The 21,799-nt window shown below is 34.0% G+C and overlaps 1 protein-coding gene across 3 annotated transcripts in view; it reads left to right on the top strand.

The window, feature by feature from the left end:
* LOC106876914 (transient receptor potential cation channel subfamily M member-like 2) overlaps positions 1-21,799 on the top strand; it is a 55,562-nt gene that overhangs the window by 7,273 nt on the left and 26,490 nt on the right. For 2 of the 3 annotated variants that reach the window (XM_014925663.2, XM_014925665.2), the window contains exons 2-14: positions 2,445-2,543; positions 2,729-2,769; positions 4,820-4,910; positions 6,297-6,340; positions 8,338-8,422; positions 9,246-9,426; positions 10,497-10,651; positions 12,108-12,282; positions 13,768-13,880; positions 15,020-15,087; positions 16,284-16,471; positions 19,058-19,155; positions 19,969-20,103. In XM_014925663.2, the coding sequence (XP_014781149.1) occupies positions 2,478-2,543; positions 2,729-2,769; positions 4,820-4,910; positions 6,297-6,340; positions 8,338-8,422; positions 9,246-9,426; positions 10,497-10,651; positions 12,108-12,282; positions 13,768-13,880; positions 15,020-15,087; positions 16,284-16,471; positions 19,058-19,155; positions 19,969-20,103 (1,440 nt within the window). In that variant the 5' untranslated portion in view covers positions 2,445-2,477. Of the gene's footprint in view, positions 1-1,588; positions 1,702-2,444; positions 2,544-2,728; positions 2,770-4,819; positions 4,911-6,296; positions 6,341-8,337; positions 8,423-9,245; positions 9,427-10,496; positions 10,652-12,107; positions 12,283-13,767; positions 13,881-15,019; positions 15,088-16,283; positions 16,472-19,057; positions 19,156-19,968; positions 20,104-21,799 lie in introns of those variants that run through there. The other variant, XM_052974096.1, reaches the window with a different exon arrangement.

The following is a 21,799-nucleotide window of genomic DNA, read 5'->3' as shown; positions in this document are numbered from 1 at the left end:
GGTTGCAGTAGTCAAGACCTGGTCTTGGCGGTGGCTATCCCTGAAAGGGAGGGCAGAGGTGGCCAATGTGTTTATCGCATCGGTCATTACCTACCGCCTAACCGTCGTGCCTTGTCCGGATTCGTGGTTGATCAGTTTGGAGAGACAGCTCTTTCGCTTTTTGTGGAAGTGCAGGTCGCCACTTATGAAACGCTCTGTCTGCTGTCAAAAGCCTTTAAAGGGAGGTTTAGGGATGCCTTGGTTAATGATGCGCAGGTATGCGTTGAGATTGAGGCACCTCTGGATTCTCCTGGTTATTGAACGAGTGTGGTCTCCGCTGGCCAGACAAATGTTGCCCGAGTTCAAACGTTTTTGCGAACAGGAAGCCTGGTGTTCTCGTAGACCGAGGTCGAGTGAATGGCATAAACAGTGTCGTAAGGCCCTCTTGCTTTTCCGGCGCTCGGGCAACGCCAGCGGTGGGGGTTCCACACGGATTTTATATAGTCGGTTGGTAGAATCTGAATGCGACGATGGCCTGGGGGCGACTCTAGGTCTCGGGTTTATTCAACTGGACAGCCTGTTTCACCGTACATTCGGGTTGAGAACGTTGGACAACTTCCAAAAGTCCTTAACTTAGCAATGCTACAGAGGTACCTTGCCCGTTTGGGATAAGCTCGCAAGACACGGTAAGCGTCAGTCGCCGACCTGTCCAAGATGCGGGGGAGACAGGGAAACCGTCCCTCACGTTATTGTTCAGTATCCGGAGATATCTGAAATGTGGGCTTATGCTGAACACCTATTGTCCGGCGAAGGAAGAGTACAGCTGTCGACTGAGTCAATTATAAAAATTGACTCACCGGCAGTTTTAACAAACGAAGGTAAGAATTGTTTTCTTACGGTTGTAGAAATAGCGAAAGAGGTAGTATGGAAGACTAGGATAAAAGGAATTAAGACAGGCAACTTTATCTCTGGCCACAATTTACTATCATTTTTTACTTTTCATTTGAAAAGGAAGGTGTGGCTGGAGAAGAGATGTCTGTCGGAGTGTACGTTCCAAAAGAGATGGAAGCATGTTGCACGAGTGTTGTGCGTGCAAGGAACCGTGTGAATAGACGGAAAAAAAAACGAATAAAAAAGGTACCACCGATAGATCGGGGCTTGTGGGGTCGGAGCGTGGCCTGATCATCGCTTCATTTGTATTGTCCTTGTATTGTTAATTTCATTCGATTTTTTAAAATATATTTTATTTGAAATTAAAAAGATCAATAGAATATGGTGTTAAACTAATGCCCTCTTGAATACATATTTCGAGTGTACACTTTTTCTCATCAACTTTACACACACACACACACACACACACCCAAGCTTTGGTATATATAATGTGTATGTGTGTGTGTATGTATGTATTTGTGCGAGTAATATACAACTCTTTACATCCAGACCGACAGAAGAGCAAAGGTGGAGCCGCACATCAAGATATCAGAGAATCGGAAAACGGAACCCAAAAAATGAAAAGAAATATATATCTTACTGGTTAAGATTTGAGAGTTATTTCCCTTGATATAACTGAAAAAGTATTGTAAACTTAAATTGAGCGAGCAGACGGAAATAATGCTTCTGTGCATAAGTTTACTTCACAACTACATGGTTCCGGGTTCATTCTCACTACGTGGCACCTTGGGCAAGTGTCTTCTACAATAGACTCAGGCCGACCAAAGCCTTGTGAGTGGATTTGGTGGACGGAAACTGAAAATGTTTTGTGCATGTGTGTTGTGTGTGTGTGGTGTGCGTGCGTGTGTGTACCCCCGCTGTCACTTGACAATCAATGTTAGATTTTTTATGACCCTGCAACATAATAGTTCACTAAAAGTGACCGGTAGAGTAAGTACAAGGAGTACTAGATAAGAGTCATTTTATTAAATAACTAAATATGTCATCAAATACCTCTTGAGTACGCACATACAGAAACACACACAAACGCATGCACACACACACAGACATACACACATGATGCATATATATATATATATATATATATATATATGTATGTATTATGTGTGTATGCACACGTGTGCCTTCCCACGGTTGTAGGTATGGCTTTATAGTCAAAAGGCACACACAAGGTGCATGCTGGTAGAATCATTAACACGCTGGACTAAATGCTAACCAGTATTTCATCTGAATTTACGTTCTGGGTTCAAATCCCATTGAAGTTCACTTTGTCTTTCATTCTTTCGGTATTGATAAAATAAATGCTGGTCAAGTACTGGAGTCAATGTCTAGCTTCTCTTTGGAAATTTTCACTCCACACGAAATGTGTGTTTTTATGTGTACATTAGCAGATGAAGAAAAATAATAATAAAAAAAAAAAAAGAATTTACGAAATATCAAATCAGAAATTACTATTAAATTTGAGTTCATTTTTTTTTAATTCTCGTTTATTCAAAATATTATTTTATTTTCAGATTATAGGAACATAAAATATTGAAGAGAAAGCAATGACTACCAACAACGATGATGGAGATGATAAAAAGAAAGTTATTGATGATGAAAAGAAGAGAAATGTAAGTACAAAATGTGTGTCTATTGTCATAGTTGTTGTTTAGATAGTTCAGTCTTCCTGTTGATGCTCTGCAAGAAACTACACGTATTCCATTAACCTATAGTGTTACTGCATTAATGTCAAAAGTTGGAAGTTTTAACTTCATCATTTGCTCTAATATTTACTATTGTTTCTTTTATTTTGCAGAATGAAATGAAGCTATGGATGAGACATCACATAAAATTGAGGTAATGCAACAGATATGTTCTTAAATTTGATGACATATGTAAATCATTTCCAAACAGCACATTTCACTTAAGATTTAGAAATGAAACAAAGCTTCTAACCTTGCATTACCTGGTCCTTAAAGAAATTAAAATATATATTATTTCCTTCAATTTCACAAACAAAATTTTTTTAGTAATACCATTTGTATTATTTTATTTTCAGTAAGGTGATGAGCTGGAAGAATCAAAGAAAATGCTTAGTGGCATTTCTTCCAACTTTATTTTCTGACTTCAGATTCTGCTGAGGTCAACTTTGTCTTTCGTCCTTTTGAGGTTGAGGAAATAAGTACCAGTTGAATATTGGGTGCAATGTAATTGAGTTATCCCCTTTCCCTCAAAATTTCAGACTTTGTGCTTAAAGTAGAAAGGCTTATATCATTTTCAGTTGGAGAGGAATTGAAACAGCTGGCATTTAGTATAGCAATGCATCATTCCTGCAAACTTATCAGCCTCAAAACAGTCATAACATTAATAATATTGACAAAACATATCGCATTTTAATGAGGAACAGATTTTACTGGTTTCAACCATTGAGCCACCGTCATGCTTTGGCACCACCTTAAAGGTTTTAATCAAGCAGATCAAGCACAATTCATATTTCAGTCTGATGATTAGTTGTTGAACCTCTTTGTGTATGTGTGTAATGTGTGTGTGTGTATGTGTGTGTGAAGACAGATGTATAAACAACAAGAAGGTGTAGGAGTTTGACTCTCGGGAAAGTGAGAAAGTCTTTTATGTTTCGAGCCTATGCTCTTCAACAAAAAGGAACACGAGGAAATAAACAGAGAGAGAAAAAAAAAAACATGTGGATTTAGTGGTCAGTCATATATATATATGTATGTATGTATGTACATAAATACACATTACTGAGGAGAGCACAGGTTAGGTTGGTAGCCACCTTGTTTGAGTGGTTGTCATACAGCTAACCAAAAGACTGTTCTATATTGAATTGGCAGAAGGCAAGTACAAACAAGGTGGGCAGAAAAAGTGCTTCAAAGATCCTCTGAAAGCCTCACTAAAGTGCTTTCAGATCAGCCCTGACGTCTGGCAAATGCAAGCACAGGATCACCATGCCTGGCATAGGTAGCGACACCAACAGAAGTGCCACTTCTTACAAACAAAACAGGATCATATGAATGTAAAGAAAATGTGAGAAGTGCAAGTCCAGAGCTAATTCTTTGCCTTCATTCCTAGCAGACCACCAGTGCTTGACCCGCAGGAGAACCTTCTGAGCATGCATTGGCCTGACTGACCACAGCCAGATGCATTGTGACCTAGCTTCTCCCACCTGATGTCCTTTATCATCATCGACAATGACAGATGAACTTTACTGTTATTATGAGTTGGCAGAATTGTTAGCACACCAGGCAAGATGCTTAGTGACATTTTGTCCATCTTTATGTCATGAGTTCAAATTCTGTTGAGGACTCCTTTGCCTTTTTTCTTTTTGGGGTTGATAAAATAAGTACCAATGGAGTACTGGGGTTGAGGTAATTGACTCACACCCTCCCCCAAATTTCAGGCCTTGTGCTTACAATAGAAAGGATTATTATTAATATTATTGTTATTGTTATTATTACTGAGTGAGAGAGCAGTGTATGCCATCAAGGTGACACTGAGGTACATGTATATTAAGCCCATCATGACTACCTATCTATTATTATTATTATTATTATTATTATTATTATTGTTATTATTGTTATTATTGAGAAATTGTCTCTTTCTGACTTCTGTCTAAATTTTCTAGCTTCTTTTACTCTTTGTTCACCTCTCACCTTTGACATCTGACCAAGTCATTGCATTGCTCTCTCTCTCTGGAAATACACACCTCCCACATCTTTTCTTCAACTTTAATTCCTCTTCCATTTTCTTGATTCCATTTCAGCAAAAACACAACCTTCCTTCTATTTCTCACTCTCAAACAAAAGATAAAGACTGAAATATTAGACTCTAGGTTCATCATGACAAATTCATTTTATAAATCTTGAATTCTATCATTTACTGATTTCAGCTTAGTAAAATCAAATCCTCGAAGTAATGATCAAGCACACGAGAGAAATAGAAACGATCTACAAAAGTTACCAAGTAGTGAAGAAATCAGAGTAATTCTTTTAAAATTGTCTATTTTATTGATTATTCTTTAAATGTGCAGTTTGGAATTTCATTAATGTGTTTGTATGACAGCAACACTATATAATCTGTAAAGCCTTGTGAGTAGATTTGGTGGATGGAAACTGTTAGAAGCACATTGTACATACATACATACAAACAAGTTTTGGCTAATTAAGCAGTCTGATGAGGACTTAGCTGACTGAAACTTTGAAGTCATGATCAATGGAATTCTTATTTAAGAATTATATGCATACATACAGACATGCATCTCTCTCTCTCTCTCTATGTATACACACACACACACACACACACACACACACACACACACACACACACACACACACACACACATATATATATATATATACACACACACATGCACATATACATAAGTAAAATACATACAGAAATAAATGTGCATGTACAAAAGAGAGAAGGAAAGAAAAACTAGAAAATGGAATCTGAAAGTTGAATGGCGATACTTCATTAACAGGGAAATAAATAATTTAAAGACTAGATGAACGTTCCTAAACTTCTCATGCAGGGAATTAAGCTCTTAACTCTTTTGTTACCAACCCGGCTGAAAGCGGCTCTGGTTCTGAGTACAAATGCCTTGTTTTCATAAGTTTTGAATTAAAATCTTCCACCAAACCTTAGTCACAATTTATGTTCCTAACACCAGCTTAATGATAACTAAGTTATTTTACTAAATTCTTTGTTATAGTCAAAGTAATTGAAAGAAAAAGAGCATCTCAAAATAAATACGGTAACAAAAGGGCTAAAGAACTGAGACATTGACCTGGTTTTAATTCTCAGTTTCAATTCCTGGATTCAACGTCTGTTTGCAGGAGTTGGTATTTCTCTTTCCTTAAAATTATAATATTATGTCAAGTTCAAAAACACCAGATTAGTATTAAACATAATCTCCACTGTTGCTTAAACACCTGTTTTTATACACTAAAAAATGCTGAGTCGGTTTGTTGTATTTCTAATCACCATTTATCTTGATCATGCACCATTTAATTTGGTAAACTCTAATCTGAATTCACCACTTTTTCTCATGTCTCTTATGTCTCTTATTTGGCCTTACTCTGCTCTTGATACCACCATTTCTCATGTGGTACCATATGTCATGCATTAACATCACATGCACAAGTTAGCACAAAAAAAAAAATGTGTTTCATTCTTAATGTGGCTTGGATTATTTCCACTAAACAATTGCAGCTATATTCCAATTTTGTACACCCAAATATGTCTTTATCACTGTATAATTGCACTACAAATATCACAGACTTTCTTTCACTGATTTGAGTTACACATTTCTAAATTCCTTATTCCTTGTAACATCCAATATTATTTCATCATTTATTTTCCAGATAGGAGAAACAAATTCTAATCTTCCCCCAATACCTGATAATGCGTAAGTATATTGTCATTTCAAATGATACTTTTTACATTAAACTAAATTTCTTATATTCTCTGTTCTTCAAAGGAATTGAAAAATTCATTTTTTTGCTTCAGTATTTGGACAATTTTGGGAAGAAGGAAGAATATAGAAATCATCTCTACTCTTCAAAATAAATGCAAGTTATCTAGTAATATTGATTCAATGACAGAATGATGAAAATCAGAAGTCTATAATTTGGGCAAAGCTGATCAATCTTAAGACTATTATAACATTGATAGCTTAAACATGCAAAATTGTATTGGCAAACTAATTTAGACTTTGTGACATCCATAGCTATCTTATTTATTAACAACAGATTTAAATAAATTGGAATTAAATAAGAGTTTTATCAGTGTTTAATCTACAAACCATTAAATGAAAATGATTTGTAGATTAAATACTGACCAAAAATAATGATAAACATTGATGTAAGTTTTAACTCACTACTTTAGCAATCTCTCCCATATAAAGCCAGTTTCAATAACACTTAACAAAGAGAATTGAATTATTCGCTGCAAGCAATTTGTATGAAGTTTATTGAATTTCAGAAGAGATAGAGTGCTGGACTAACTTGTTGCATTTATTACTCTTCTTTCACATCTTGGTTCAACTTTCTTGAAATTAACATTCTCTTTTGATCTCTCCAATTCAATAAAATTGTAACCAGAAACATGTGATCAGATTCAAGCTAATATAGTTGTACTTTATTTCAATCTACATTATTTGTAAATAAAGTGTACTGCCATTTAAGCATGACATTTTATTTAGAAACCAATATTTAAATTGAATTAGTAAGCAGAATATAACTGCTTCTGTGCATGTATCTGTTACTATTCCTCTTTTCATATACTACTTTCTTAATAAAACCATTTAATACATATATTATACTTTCTGTTTATCCCCTCTTTTCCATATTTTTTTTTTTTCTGTCACTCATATTCACACACTAAGTGCATCAGTAAAGGTTCTCAAACATTGATTCTACCATCAAGCATTACTTTGCAAAGTATGATTTGCATGGTTCCAGAATACACACCAATGATGTGTAGACTTCACACGGATAACAATTAGTACAATCACTCAATTCCACTATCTAATATTGGTCATGGATAGAAGCATAGCATACCCCATTCTCAGGAGCAATTGTAGTTTGGCATGCTCCTCTATCCACAGCATGATCTAAGATGGTTTCCTTTGCTCAGATACCTCTCATACTGTCCGTGTGCATTGGCTTCCATCCATACTTCAGTATTCATTCAAACAACTCATCTAATCAGGCTCAGAGAATTTTTTGCTTCTTTCCTTGTTTCCACAATGACAATGATGTCATCTATGAAAGTGCTCATGGGAGTGGAAACACATCTTATCATCTGACCATCGTTATTCATATACAATTTCTTGCATCTCCTAATGCTGCATTCATAACCAAAATGAAGAGGAATAGAAGAAATTCTACGTCTCACCATTTCCATCATGATGACTAGTGCTAATGCCTTCTTGAGGACAAATTGTACGAGACCTGAGCCAAAGTATTTTATTTAAAACTCTTCACATATTCAGAGTTTGAATCCTATTTGGTAAGTGACTTCATGCCAGTCAATTGAGTAATTTTTTTTTTTCTTTCTGCATGTGGTCTTATGATATCTGTATGTGTAACAGCAACACATCCCAGATGTGTAATCATTATTCCATGGTGTACCCCATTTTCTTCATTTATTTATGATAGCAAAGTATCTTTTTCATTTTTTCCCTTCTCAGTTTATTTTAAATTAATCATTATTTTACTCAAACTAAATTAAAAGATATTTGTCAATTTTTGGGTATGGATTTGTGTGAACCTTTATTTGTGAATATTTGTATTTTTAGATGTGGTTGTTTTTTTATTCCTTGATTCTGCTATTTACTATTTTCCACTTTCCCTACCATGTCATTACCTCAACTATTCATCTTCTTTCTATTTGTCTGTAAAGTGATTGTCAGAGTTCTACATCAGAATTCTGTACTGATGCATTTGGTGATGTGAAGTTTGTAGGATATGGGCAGAAAATTGCAAAGGTAATTATTTTTGATACTTATTTTATTGATAATTTCTGTTTGTGTAAATTGTATTTCAATGTGTAGTTTGTCATTTCATCAGTGACTTTGTATAACAGTAAAATTATATATTTTGTTTATGTTTAGGCTTAGATATTTTTTTTCCATACTGGAACAACTGGGTTGTACTTTGTACAGTATACAGAGACAACTATTATATTTCATACTAGAATAGAATACAATTTTTCATATTGAAAAGAGAAAAAAGCTATCATTTTCAATCAAAATTATTCTCGATTTGAATTACTTGTATTACAAACTTTGAGATGCAGAATACCACTAATTACCCTAAATTCTATTTGTGGTTGAGTTAATGAATATTTTTTAATGAATAAACCCAACTGCTATTTATGATGTTGATAGAATCAGTTACTATTTTCTTTATTGGTTTAGTAAGCTATTACTTTTTGAATTGGTTGCTCAGGTAGCTGTGTAGTAAGTAACCTGCTTACCAGCCACATGGTTCTGGTTTCAGTCCCACTGCATGGCACCTTGGGCAAGTGTTTTCTACTATAGCCTCAGGCTGACCAAAGCCTTGTGAGTGGATTTGGTAGACGAAAACTGAAAGAAGCCTGTCGTATATATGTGTGTGTGTGTGTGTGTGTGTGTGTGTGTGTGCATGCGTGCGTGTGTGCGTGCGTGCGTGTGTGTGTGTGTGAATCCCCCCACCCCTCGCAACATCGCTTGACAACTGATGCTGGTGTGTTTATGTTCCTTTCCATTGTGTCAATTGTGAAAATATATTTAAACATGTTGATCATATATCATTATTTCTCACACACAGTTTGTACGTGTGGATTATGAAACTCCAATGGAAACTATTATTGATCTGATAACAGTTCAATGGAATTTACCATTGCCTAAGTTATTCATTTCTGTGAGTGGAGGAAGAAAGAGATTCCAGTTGACACCACATTGTAAAGAAGCTTTTGGGCATGGCTTAGTCAAAGCTGCAAGGAGTACAGGTAAGCATATAAATTTTCATCTGGGATAAAAATAATGATGATTTTGATGAGGATGATGATGATGACAATAATGATGATGGTAACGACAACATATTCTTCACCCTGTTGACAAATGAAGGACATGGCAAATACAAAGCACATAATAATGGCTTAATATTAAGAATACAAAGAAAATAAAGAAAACAATGAACTGAAATGAAATGTTGTGTATATACATAGACACTCATCCATACATACATATGTTGGATATCTTTCTGTTTATCTGTCTGTCTAACTTTCTATTTATTAATCTTTTACAGTGCGACGTTTCTTTTGTGATTCAGTATATACACACACACACACACACACACACACACACACACACATATATATGTGTGTATATTTATGTATATCTGTGTGTGGTGGGATGTATGTTTGTGTGTGTGTGTGTGCACATATGTACATGTGTCTATGTAAACGTTCACAACCTGCTCTTAGCTGCAATTATTAAAATTACAGTTTGAAACTTGACTGAAACCAGTTACTTTTGTTGATATTTCTCCGCAACAAATTGTCCACTAGCTCTGCATTTTTGAAACCCTCTGGAATAAATAAACAAAATAATAAAAAATAATATTCTCTATCTGAAAAATTGATACGGGTGGGTGATAGAATAAGCAGTCAGCCATAAAAATCCTACTTTAAGTAAACTACCATTTAACACCTATACTAACATAAAAGATAAAACAGATGTTAAGCCTGAAGGTTTGGTCTTTCTGCTAGTATAATTAATTTTATCTGACAATATTTACTCGGGTTGTGACTCAACTCACAAGTTTTCTTTTATTATTATGCTCATGTGGTCAAGGCTATATTTCACAGAGATTGTCTTAATTCTTAATCACTATAAGTTCTGTAAGACATTACTTTTTAATGAACCTGTTACAAAACCACACACTTTACTAGAATACCCAGGGAAAAAGAATGAGGTATTCTTTCATTAATGTAATAAAGAATAACAGTTTCTGTTCTTTTTAACAACTTAAAAAAAGTCAATATTTGAATATAATTACTGATTGTTTGTTTTACAGGTGCCTGGGTCATAAGTGCAGGTTTACATGCTGGTGTTGTGAAATATATTGGCAAAGCTATACATGACAATTGTATTGGCAATAATAAAGTGGTGACAATTAGTATTGCATTATGGAACTGTGTACAAAACAAGGAGTCCTTAGAAAATGACGATGTGAATTTCTGTTAATTTTAAGCTATTTTCTCTCTCTCTCTTTTTTGCTTTTCATTCTAAACTAATAATTTTATCACTCCTCTATATATTAATATTGAACATTGATTTCTAGCATTATAATATAGATTTGTAAAATTGTAATATTAAGGATTAAAGTAAAGATGGGAAGTTAGCAGAATTGTTAGTGTACTGGGTGAAACACTTGACATTTCTTCTATCTTCATGTTCTGAGTTCAAATTCTGCCAAGGTTGGCTTCACCTTTCATCCTTTTGGGATTGTTAAAATAAGCACCAGTTTAGCTCTGGGGTCAATGTAATTGACTTACCTCATCTCCTGAAATTGCTAGCTTTGTGACAAAATTTGAAATCCGTATTAAAGTATAAAGATTAAAGAGTTTAAATATTAGATTGTGTCAAAGGGTTCAGAAAAAGTCATATAATTTCCATTTAAGATACAATTGCTAATTGTGTGACAAAAGAAATGATATATTTAAGATACAGAAATAAATTTATTTCTCAAACGAGTGATAATGCTATAAATAGCGAGATCAGGATAAATTATCCATTTATTGCAGAAAAATACGTTACTGGCCAGCCATGAGACTCGAACTCACATCTCTGTGAATATTTAAGGTTCTTGACTTCTGTGTTTCATTTTTCTACTTTACTTGAATTATAAAAATAAACTGGCTAAATGGATAAGGTGAACATGGATATGAGTTCAATCTACTGCTGGTAGTTTCCTTAATAGTCAAGAATAGATACATCATCAACTTAGCCTATTTAACTCCTTATTTGAGAGGATCCAGTAGAAGTGTTGTGAGTGGTTATATAGCAGAAGTTTTTTGTCACATACTACAGCATCCTGGTTCCATGAGTAGTTGCATAGGAAGTTTCTCTGTTTTATTTTCAGGCCTATCCATAGCCAATGACAATTGGTTGGGTCATTTCCTGAGTCAAATTAGCAATCCATGAATTGTTTCTTTCTCTTTTTCCTTCAATAATTTTAGAAGTCCGTTAATTAAATAAATATGTTTAAAGAATGATAATAAATTCAATATTATCTGACATAGGTATCAGGCTAGAAGTTTCTGGGGAAGAACAGTCAACTTAACTGGTTCTTTGTTTTATACACTTCAGAAAGATGAATGGCAACGTTGACTTCTGTGGCATTTAAACTCAGAAGGTCAAGAGCTAGAACAGATGCCACAAGGCATTTCCTCTGACACTTTAGTGATTTGGCGAACCCAACATACAAAGAGAAATAATTACAGGATAAGGGAAAAAAATAAACTAAGATTTAGTGGAGAATTTTGATTTTAACTGGAATCCAGAAGGTATTACTGAAAATGACTATTGTAAGATTCATATGAGGTCAATAATGGTAAGGATTATATAAATGATAAAATGCTGCTGATAAGAAGTGTAACTAATAAAATATTGAATTGGTTTCTAGGGATCTTGGCCTGCAGAATATCACATAGGAAAAGAACCTCACCAAAACATGTGTGCTTTGGATCCTAATCATTCACATTTTATCCTTGTTGATAATGGCACAACTGAAATTTCTAATGAAGATATTGAGTTCAGAAAAATGTTGGAAAATACTATTAAAAAAAAGAAAATCCAAGGTAAGGTGTTAGACAAATCTAAACTTGACATAAAGAGCAGAGATGAAATATTAAGGACACCTTGTTAAATTTGACCATTCATCATGTTACTTTTTAGTAGAGAACCACATTATTACAATATATTGTTAATATATTTGTCTCAAAACAATTACATCATCCAGTCTAGAATAACACTTAGTACCATGTATATGGAAGTCTGTGCTTTGTTGATGGATTGTAGCAAAGCCTAAACATGTCTGAAGTTGTCTCATGCACTTGCCAAAATAATTATTAGCTAATATAAATCAGTAACAAATATTTATTTTTCTATCCTTCATGAGTATTCAGTATTAGATCTTTGATGCTCCAGGTATTAAATATTAGATATTGTTTTTCATGAGAATAATATATCTGAGTGACTAATTCCCTGAATTATTTTAAAATTATAGATAATTGTTAACTTAGTGGTAACAGATTTAATGCAGGGATAGCAGAAATTGAAATAATTATGTATTGAAGAAAAAATACCCTTCTTTATTATTCAATCCTTAATGTATTATTTTTATGATAAGTATGAGAGACAACCCCATATCTCAATTTCACAAAAATCTAAAATCTATTTCCAGCAGTTGAAAATCTATCTGTGTGTCTGTCTGTCTTCCTGGGTCTACCCTTCCAAAGGAATAAACCCAGGAAGATGTAAGATGAAGTGTTGAGAAATGATCTTCATAATTGTTCTCTTGAAGCACATTTGCTTATCCTAGTATTACAATCCAGTCTGAAGATGCTGCCATTGTTGCAGTGATGTAACATACATATTAGAGTTGAAGATTCTGGAAATATTTTTTTGCAGAGTTATATAAAAACAGGAAGTTGGAGAATTTATTGGTATTATTTCTTCCCCATTACACACGCTTCGTTTGTTAATAGGAATTATAAAGAAACATAAGTTAGGTAAACATGTAAGAAATTTCAGTGGAATAACTACAATGATTTACCATTCCTGCATGCCAGTTATTCTAACTGAATTTTTAATATTCAATGATAATAATGAATATACTAAATATATTTTGTTTATATAAAAAGCTTTATATAGAAATGCTTTTGTTAACAAATAGGTTAACTATAGATTATGTAAACAAGAGTTAAATTGAATTAGTTCAGAATAAAATTAATACTGCTAATCATCACATTTCAAGCTACCTACAACTTTTAACCCTCATGTCTTCATAAAAACAAATCACCTTATGGAAGAACTTTTATAGTTTTGTGTTTTCTGAAAACCAGAAAGGTTTTACTGATGCCAAATGTTATATCTTAATTTGAGTAAATTTTATATCTTAATTAGATATATTTTATACTAAATCAGGTATATTTAGCACCTCAATCAGGTTATACTTTATACTTTAATCAGGTATATTTAAAATTTAATCAGGTGATTCAAGTTTAACTTCTTATATCAAACATTTCATACCTTAATCAAGTTGTGTTTTGTTGTAATTTTAGGGAGTAATACGGTTAAGATTCCAGCTGTTGTAATAATGGTTGAAGGTGGACCTGGAACTCTGAAGTCAGTTTGTGATTCAATATCACGCAACATTCCAGTTGTAATAGTAAAGGTCAGTAAATAGACTATTCTTGAGATAAGGTTACTGGAAGTTTATTCAGTTTATAATGTTTAAATATCTGAAGAAACTTGTGGTTAAGAAAACTAAATGGAAGGACTATATGAGTATTTTGTTGGTGCAGAATTTTATATAAATATTGTATTTAATTATCTACCTGGTCATTGGTTTTCTAGTCAACTGCTTAAATTTTATGACTATTTTGCTTAGACGAGTGATTTTATATGTACTTAACTCAGAATATTTTATAACCAATGTTGTTTAAAAAGTCTGTCTCTAAACTGGAGCAAGAATAGTAATTTATTTTCTTGACATTAGCAGTAAGCTGACAGAATCATTAGCATGCCGGGCGAAATGCTCAGTAGAATTTTGTCAGTCTTTATATTCTGAGTTCAAATTCTATCAAAATCCACTTTGCCTTTCATCCTTATGGGGTTGATAAAATAAATCTTGGTTGTAATTAACTTAACCCAGCCCCAAAATTTCTGGCCTTGTGCCAAAGTATGACACCAATATTAACATCTTAAGAGAACATTGTGGCTCCGACATGTGGCTCTCAACCAGAGAACTCTAATACCTTTTGTTTTTAACAAGACAGAAGACTTGTTCTTCCTACTAAAAATTATCAACAATACCTTCACTAAATTTAAAACACACCCTAAAAGAAATCAAGAGTTAATTTGAAACAAACTATAAACACTGACTGACCCATATTTGACCAACACAAAGATCCATCCTGCATCATAACAGTCCTGTTTGGACCCCTAATCACTTAATAATCAATTTCAACAATCTACAAAGGACAACTAAGGAATTGGTAGCAGAACAGTTTGGTTCAGTCTCATACCAGAGCAACAGTTGACTCTATCTACTTTACTTTTTTATTTCCACAATATAGTTCTGATAAGGTCACTGTCTATCTTCCCTGCATGTGTTACAGCTAAATTCACATTAAATTCATCATGTGTAGTGCTGCTACTCTCAAGGCGACATCTTTCTTGGAAACAATGAATGATACATATATGTGTGTTTAAAGAGTAATTTTTAAATCTCTTTGCTTATTCCTGGGTATTATTTCTTATCTCATCATTTGATTTCAATAAATTAGTTAATTATCTCCATTTTGTTTTCAGGGATCTGGTCGAGCTGCAGACATCATGGCTTATGCTTATCAAAAAATGCTTGAAGATAAAACTTATAGGTTTGTTCTTCATTTTGATAGAATGATAATTGTTGTTGTTTGTTGTGGTGATGACATTGGTTAAGTTCCTGTCAGCCCTAATCAAGGAAACAGTTGGGCAAAAGTTTTCTAGATATCCTTGTATGAGACTACATTATCCAATTCATGTATGAGCCAACATTTTTTTTAAAATAGTGTGTTTTGAGGGATTATTTGGCTTCTATTTCAAACAATTTGAGTGACAATGTAAAAGCTCTCTTGTTGGCTTGCAACTCACCTATTGCTGAAATTGATACTTTAATTTTAGAAATAGTAGTCGTAGAGTTGGAGTTGAACTGAATTTTGTGGCATTATGATAATCAGAATTGAGATTTTTATATTGATACAAGGACACATATTTTCTTGGGAAGGGTATTGAATTTAGATAAGAAAATGCCTGAAGCTTGTTCGATTTGTCTATATTTTTCTCCTTTTATCAAATAGTGTATATGACATGAAATATCATTAAAAAAACCTGTAAACATAAATGATAAATATGTACCAATCTAATTCAGATTTAACCAGTTCTGCTTGGGGACCTTGTCTCTGGATGTAGCTTAATCTTTCTGGATGTACTTAATCTTTCTCTGCCTTTAACAGAATCCACAATGCTGCAAGCATTCAGATCAGGTCATCAATTTGAGGATAACATGATGTCTTGATTCACAGCATTTTCAATGCATAGCACCATTGTTTTCCAGCAGATTGATACATAAGAGGTTCTCCAAAACAGGCCTGCCACCATATGACAGAGGTACTGTGAATAACATCTCTAAGGACAACTCCAGTTCTTGTCAGACCTATCTACACTATAATTTCTAGGTTAACTATTTACAATATCCAAGAATTGATTAACAACAACACATGAGTGGCGATTTATTCATGTATTTCTTTCATCATTCTTAGATGTCCTGTAAAAATTATGGGTGGTGTCGTTATTCCTTTAATTAAGCTCTGTTCCGTCAACCATGAGATCCTTCAGCTAACATCATTTGTTATTTGTGTCACTAATAGTGTAGCCTGGTTAACATTATTTATCATTAGGGCACTAAGGTAGTAGTCTAGTTAACATATCTTGTATTGTTACATTAGTGTAGATCTTATACTATTCTTTATATATAACTTTCTTTTATTCACTATTAAAACTTTTACAATTTTTTTTGAAATAATCTTTCTAGATCTCAACTAAAGAAACTGAAAGTTGTTATAAGAAAAAAAATTACTAAAGGATTTGGAAAAAATGAACAGGTAGAACCATTGGTTAATCTTGTGTTGGATTCCGTTAATAAACCAAACCTAATAACTATTTTTGAAATAGATTCAGCTGAAGACTTTGATGTAACAATCTTGAAGGCTGTGTTCAAAGGTTAGAAATATTTTTAAAATTGAATCTTCAGCATTTTTATAATATTTTCCAATGAGAAGGCAGCGAGCTGGCAGAATCATTAGCACGCTGGGCAAAATGCTTAGCAGTATTTCGTCTGCCGTTACATTCTGAGTTCAAATTCCATCAAGGTCGACTTTGCCTTTCTTCCTTTCGGGGTCGATAAATTAAGTACCAGTTGCGTACTGGAGTTGATCTAATTGACTTGCCCCCTCCCCCAAATTTTTGGGCCTTGTGCCTAGAGTAGAAAAGAATATTTGCCAATGAGTTTGGCTTTCATTAGATTTAATATTAAAGTAGATTAATTATTACAATAATTAAGAAGGGGAAACATATTAATAGCAAGAACTGTTAAAAACCTAAAGTAGAATGAAACGTACAGGGAAAGAAAAATAATATTAGTCAACGATTAATATTATTTGTTTTATATTTTCCAGTAAGCTTGGTGGGGACATATTGAAGCTTAATTGAGCTTCATGAATTAGGGATCAAATGGCTGTATCAATAGAGTTTCTGGAAAAGCTTCTGAAAGGTCAGCAAATTGTATGTTGTTACCACTTTGTCTGTGTTGCAATCATTTAACTCACAAATTCCCCTTGTCTAGACAGTAATAGATTCTAGCCTGTAAAGAGATACTAAATAATAAGAACAATTTGGTGTGATTGATACTTATTTCATCGATCCTGAAAAGATGAAAGGCAAAATAAGCTTCAAATTTTGCCACAAATTTTTGTGGGAGGGGATGAATTGATTCCCTTGACCCTAGTGCTTCACTGGCACTTAATTCATTGACCCTGAAAGGATGAAAAGCAAAGTCGACCTTAGTGGAATTTGAACTCAAAATGTAGCAATGGGTGAATGTGAAATACTGTTAAGCATTTCGTCCACTATGTTAACGATTCTGCCAGCTCACAGCCTTGTGGACAAAATAATAATGATAATAATAATAATAATAATAATAATAATAATAATGATAATGAGTTCTACTTTTGGTGACAAGGGCACCAGATATGGAGGATAATATCGAAGAATGAGTTGCAGCACGCAAAAAGATACACAACAAAACAAGCATTACAAAACAGGTGGGGTTAACATCGATCAAGGGGAGATATTACTACATTAAAGGATATATAACAGAGGATATATAATAGAAAGTAGAGAAATAAATAATAAATAAATAAATAGAATCCCCAATAGTGGGACAGACCACTTAGGGTAATCCAGGGGTAAATCCCACACTTAGAATCCCACACTTAGAATAATCTGGGGTGAATCCTACACAAAATCCCAGATTATTCTGCCATTCTTAAGACTTGGGAAAATGCCTTCTTCCAGTACCTTTCCTCCTGCTTAGAAAAGCATATTCAGAGCAGATCCGTTCAGTCTCACCAGTCTTGCCACCGTCAACACACTAGAGGGCAGCACCTCCCTCTCTACCCTCACCTTTCTCTTAAAATGATATTTGAAAAAATTGATGAGGGCTTGGCCAGATAGGAAAGTGCTTGTTTTCAAACCTTTCAGATGACTCCACCACACAGCTTCTTCACCTCTGTTTTCATAGCTACTAAGCTGAGAAAGATCTGACTTCTGTCTCTGCTAAGGGAAGGTGGTGTGTTGATCTTCACTATACACTCGGTGGACAGTTGAATTCATCTTACATGCGACAACAGCTGCTCCACATAATCCTACAGTTCTCTAATGCATGGAGGCTGAATTATTGCATGCATGACGGTTTTGTTCCCCTGCAAGCATAATGATGATGATGATGATGATGATGATGATGATGATGACGACGACGACGACGACGATGATGATGATGATGATGATGATGACGAGGATGATGATGAAAAAGAAACATTCCTAACATTGGGCTACAACAAGTAACCTTAGAAGCCAAAAACCCCCCTAAGTATCCTAGGTGTCCCTAATAACACTGTTTTCTGGAGCTGTACTAATCTAGGTTTTATGTCTATTCTAATTCCGAGGAATTTTTCTTTTCCAACAGTCTAATCTGTTGTGTGTATAATAATAACAATAATAATGATAATATAGACAAATGGCTGAAGGAGATTGGAATAGAACACTCTGTAAAGCTCCTACAAAAAGTTCGTCTCTTAGGGACAACAAGGGTTATCAGGAGGGTTCTAAGCACTAGAAAGACTACTAAAAGCTTGTGAATACTTAAGGTTACAGGTAGTAACCTGCTACCCACATAAATCCTACCAGGAATAAGGCTGAAGCTGAATCAAACCAAAATAATGATGATGATGATAATGATTTCTTAGATGGGATCACTGAGCCACTTTATGAAGAAGAAAAGCTATAGTCATTACTTAATTTATCAAGCTAGAATGGTGAATAAAAAACAAACACCAGAAAGGATTTCAACTTGAAAGGTGCAGAGATGTAACTAACTATCTAAATGCTTTTCTTTAACAGTAAGAAAATGAAGACATGTTACAAATTTCAAAATACCATATTTGTCATGAATATTGCGTTAAATGGTGATGATGATGATTAGCAAAAACATTTTATCAACTGATTGTTATGAAATTTTTTTTATCACAGCAAACAACAACGAATTAGAAAATTTGAGACTTGCATTGGAGTGGAACAGAATTGATATTGCAAAGAGTGAAATATTTACAGACGGGACTTACTGGCCAGTAAGATAATATATTTGCTTATTATTTTGTTAGTAAAAAATTGATTTTTATCCCTTGGAGGAATAACAGTAATATTACATCAGTAAAAATATATATTTTAACTCTTGTTTATATAAAATTTTAGTAATTAATATTTTAGAAGTAGCCCTGTTTGTCTGCTTTTCTTACCCATGATTCTTTCTCCATATCTCCCATTCTTACTTTATTTTAAAACCTGAGTCACAAGACTTAGAGATTATCTCTGGTTTTGTAGTGTTATGTAGATGAAAGATAATTGCCTTTTGGATAGACCACTGGTTTACTGCAAACAGCTTTTCCTACAATAGTTGAACTCAGTACTGCAATCTTTTGAATTACTCATCAAATGATCAATGCAATTTACTCTAGACTGCAATAAAAGTTTTGTTCCTGCAATATATATGTTTATACCAAATTGAATGGTGCCAATTAACAGTCGAGTGTCCTTGTCATAAGATATGATATCACATTGCAATCAAGGTGTATGCTACTAGCCTCTTTGTTGATTGTTTACAATCCAATCCATTCAGCTAGTTGTTCATACATTAAGACCTGGAGGTTTAGGTATTTTACTACAAAACAATTAATGAACTTTGTCCATATCTCCTACATTCTTTATCTAGATGGAAATGTTTTAATGATAGTTATAATAGGAACATCAAGAAGATGTTTAATACTTCTCCAAGTACTTATACCTAAGACAATATTAATAGTTTGATCAATTTATATGACTCTTGTAATACTTTTCAAAGTACAACCATGGAATTTACTGTTTTTTTTTCCTGTTCTTGCTAGCCTGAAAAGTGGGTTGATTCTTTGTTATTTGCACTTCGTGAAGACCGTGTTGACTTTGTGAAATTTTTCATGGAATATGGAGTTAGCTTGAAAGAATTATTAACCGACAAAAATATTGAAAACTTGTACAAAATGGTAAGTAAGCTGTAAGTCTTCTCAGTTTTCTTAAGCCCATGAAGGATTTTAAGGACTGGTGTTTAGAATTTGTTTCCTGATGCTAAACATGAGTAATAAATCTCTCCCATGTTAGAACACCAATTTGTTTCTTGTGAAACTGCGCTACCTTTCAGTATTCAAAGGTTGATAAGGTGTTTACCTTACTAACATACTACAAACCATCAATCAATTATATTCATTTCCTACACATTTGCAACTTTATAAAAAGAAATATTGATACTAGTATTAAGAGGTGAGTAATATGATATTAAAGTAAATTCCTGGTGAGATGAGTCCACATCACAATTTCAATCCCTGTTATAATCATTTCCTTTCATTTGGAAGGTGGACATTAAATGATAATGATGATTGTGAGTACCCCTGAGGAAGTTTTGAACTATATGCACTTTCATAGATATGCACTTTCATAGATATGCACTTTCATAGATATGCACTTTCATAGATATGCACTTTCATAGATATGCACTTATTATTGTAAGAACTTATGAGAAGCACCATGATGTCAAGGGCCCAAATTAGAATTGCAAGTTCTGATGACCCCCTAAAATTCACAAAGCTAAACTGATCCCAGTTAAAAGCGTTAGGGCAAAGGGCTTGAAATTGACGAAGACAGAGTAAAAAATCTAGTTGTTACATTTTTTATACTAAGAATCACATTATATGCAAGTGAGGAAGAAACATTGTTTGGCTACAATGCAAAGGGCCATGCTATTGAAGAGCCTGGCACTTATGGTCTTGTCCAATTTTATTTTGAGCTCATCTTTTATTAAGGTAAATACCTTCTGTCCCACCCATACTCTCTTCACTGTGTGCCCTAAGTAGATGTACTCCTTTGCCTCCTTGATTTCATTGCTTCCCACCTTTATTTAACCTTGTGCTATGTCTTCAGACCACATGTATTTTGTTTTCATGTATTTCATTTTAAGGCCTTCTGCTGAGCTATGGCTGTCCAGTTTTGTTAGCATGGTCTACAGCTGATCTGTGGTTTTGGCAATGAGCACAGTGTCTTCTGCAAATTGGCGGTGTGTTAGTATTTCAATGTTTATTTTCATGCCAACTCTTCAGTCAATCCCTTTAATGACCATTTCTAGACATGTCACAAAGAGCTTTGGAGAGGTGGTATCTCCTTGTTTGACACTCTTCCTAATTGGAACTCTTACTGGTGGCAATAGCAGAGCTCTATCTGTGGTGAATCCAGAGTTCACAATGTTGAGTAGTTTAATTCTTTAGTATATTAGAACAATTTTACTTTGTTGCCCAACTTTTAATCTGTTGCAAATGTCTTTTTACAAAGATCTTCTATCCATGATCAGTTGATAGCCCTTACTCTTTCTTTCTCTATATGGTATAGATTAGGGATCAGCAAGGTGATCAATACTGACTATTCAAAGGATCAATAAACACCTAAAGCAATTTTGAGCACGAAAGGCAATGAATTATTGGTGAATTGAGTCTGGAAGAGCATGATAACTTCAGACAAAAACTCACTAAGTTCCTGCCAAATAATGGACTCTTTTGTCAAAGATGATGTATGAGTGTTCAGCTTTAGTTGAACGACCTGCACAAAGGATTTGGTGGTCCCAATCGGAGATTCAATCTGTGTTGTTGTCTTTTTAAAACATTGTCTGGTTTAAAAGGTCACATCAGATGCCAT

This window comes from Octopus bimaculoides, chromosome 17 (genome assembly GCF_001194135.2).
Source record: "Octopus bimaculoides isolate UCB-OBI-ISO-001 chromosome 17, ASM119413v2, whole genome shotgun sequence".
In the NCBI taxonomy this organism is placed as follows: domain Eukaryota; kingdom Metazoa; phylum Mollusca; class Cephalopoda; order Octopoda; family Octopodidae; genus Octopus; species Octopus bimaculoides.
This window is presented reverse-complemented; position numbering and strand designations above follow the sequence as displayed.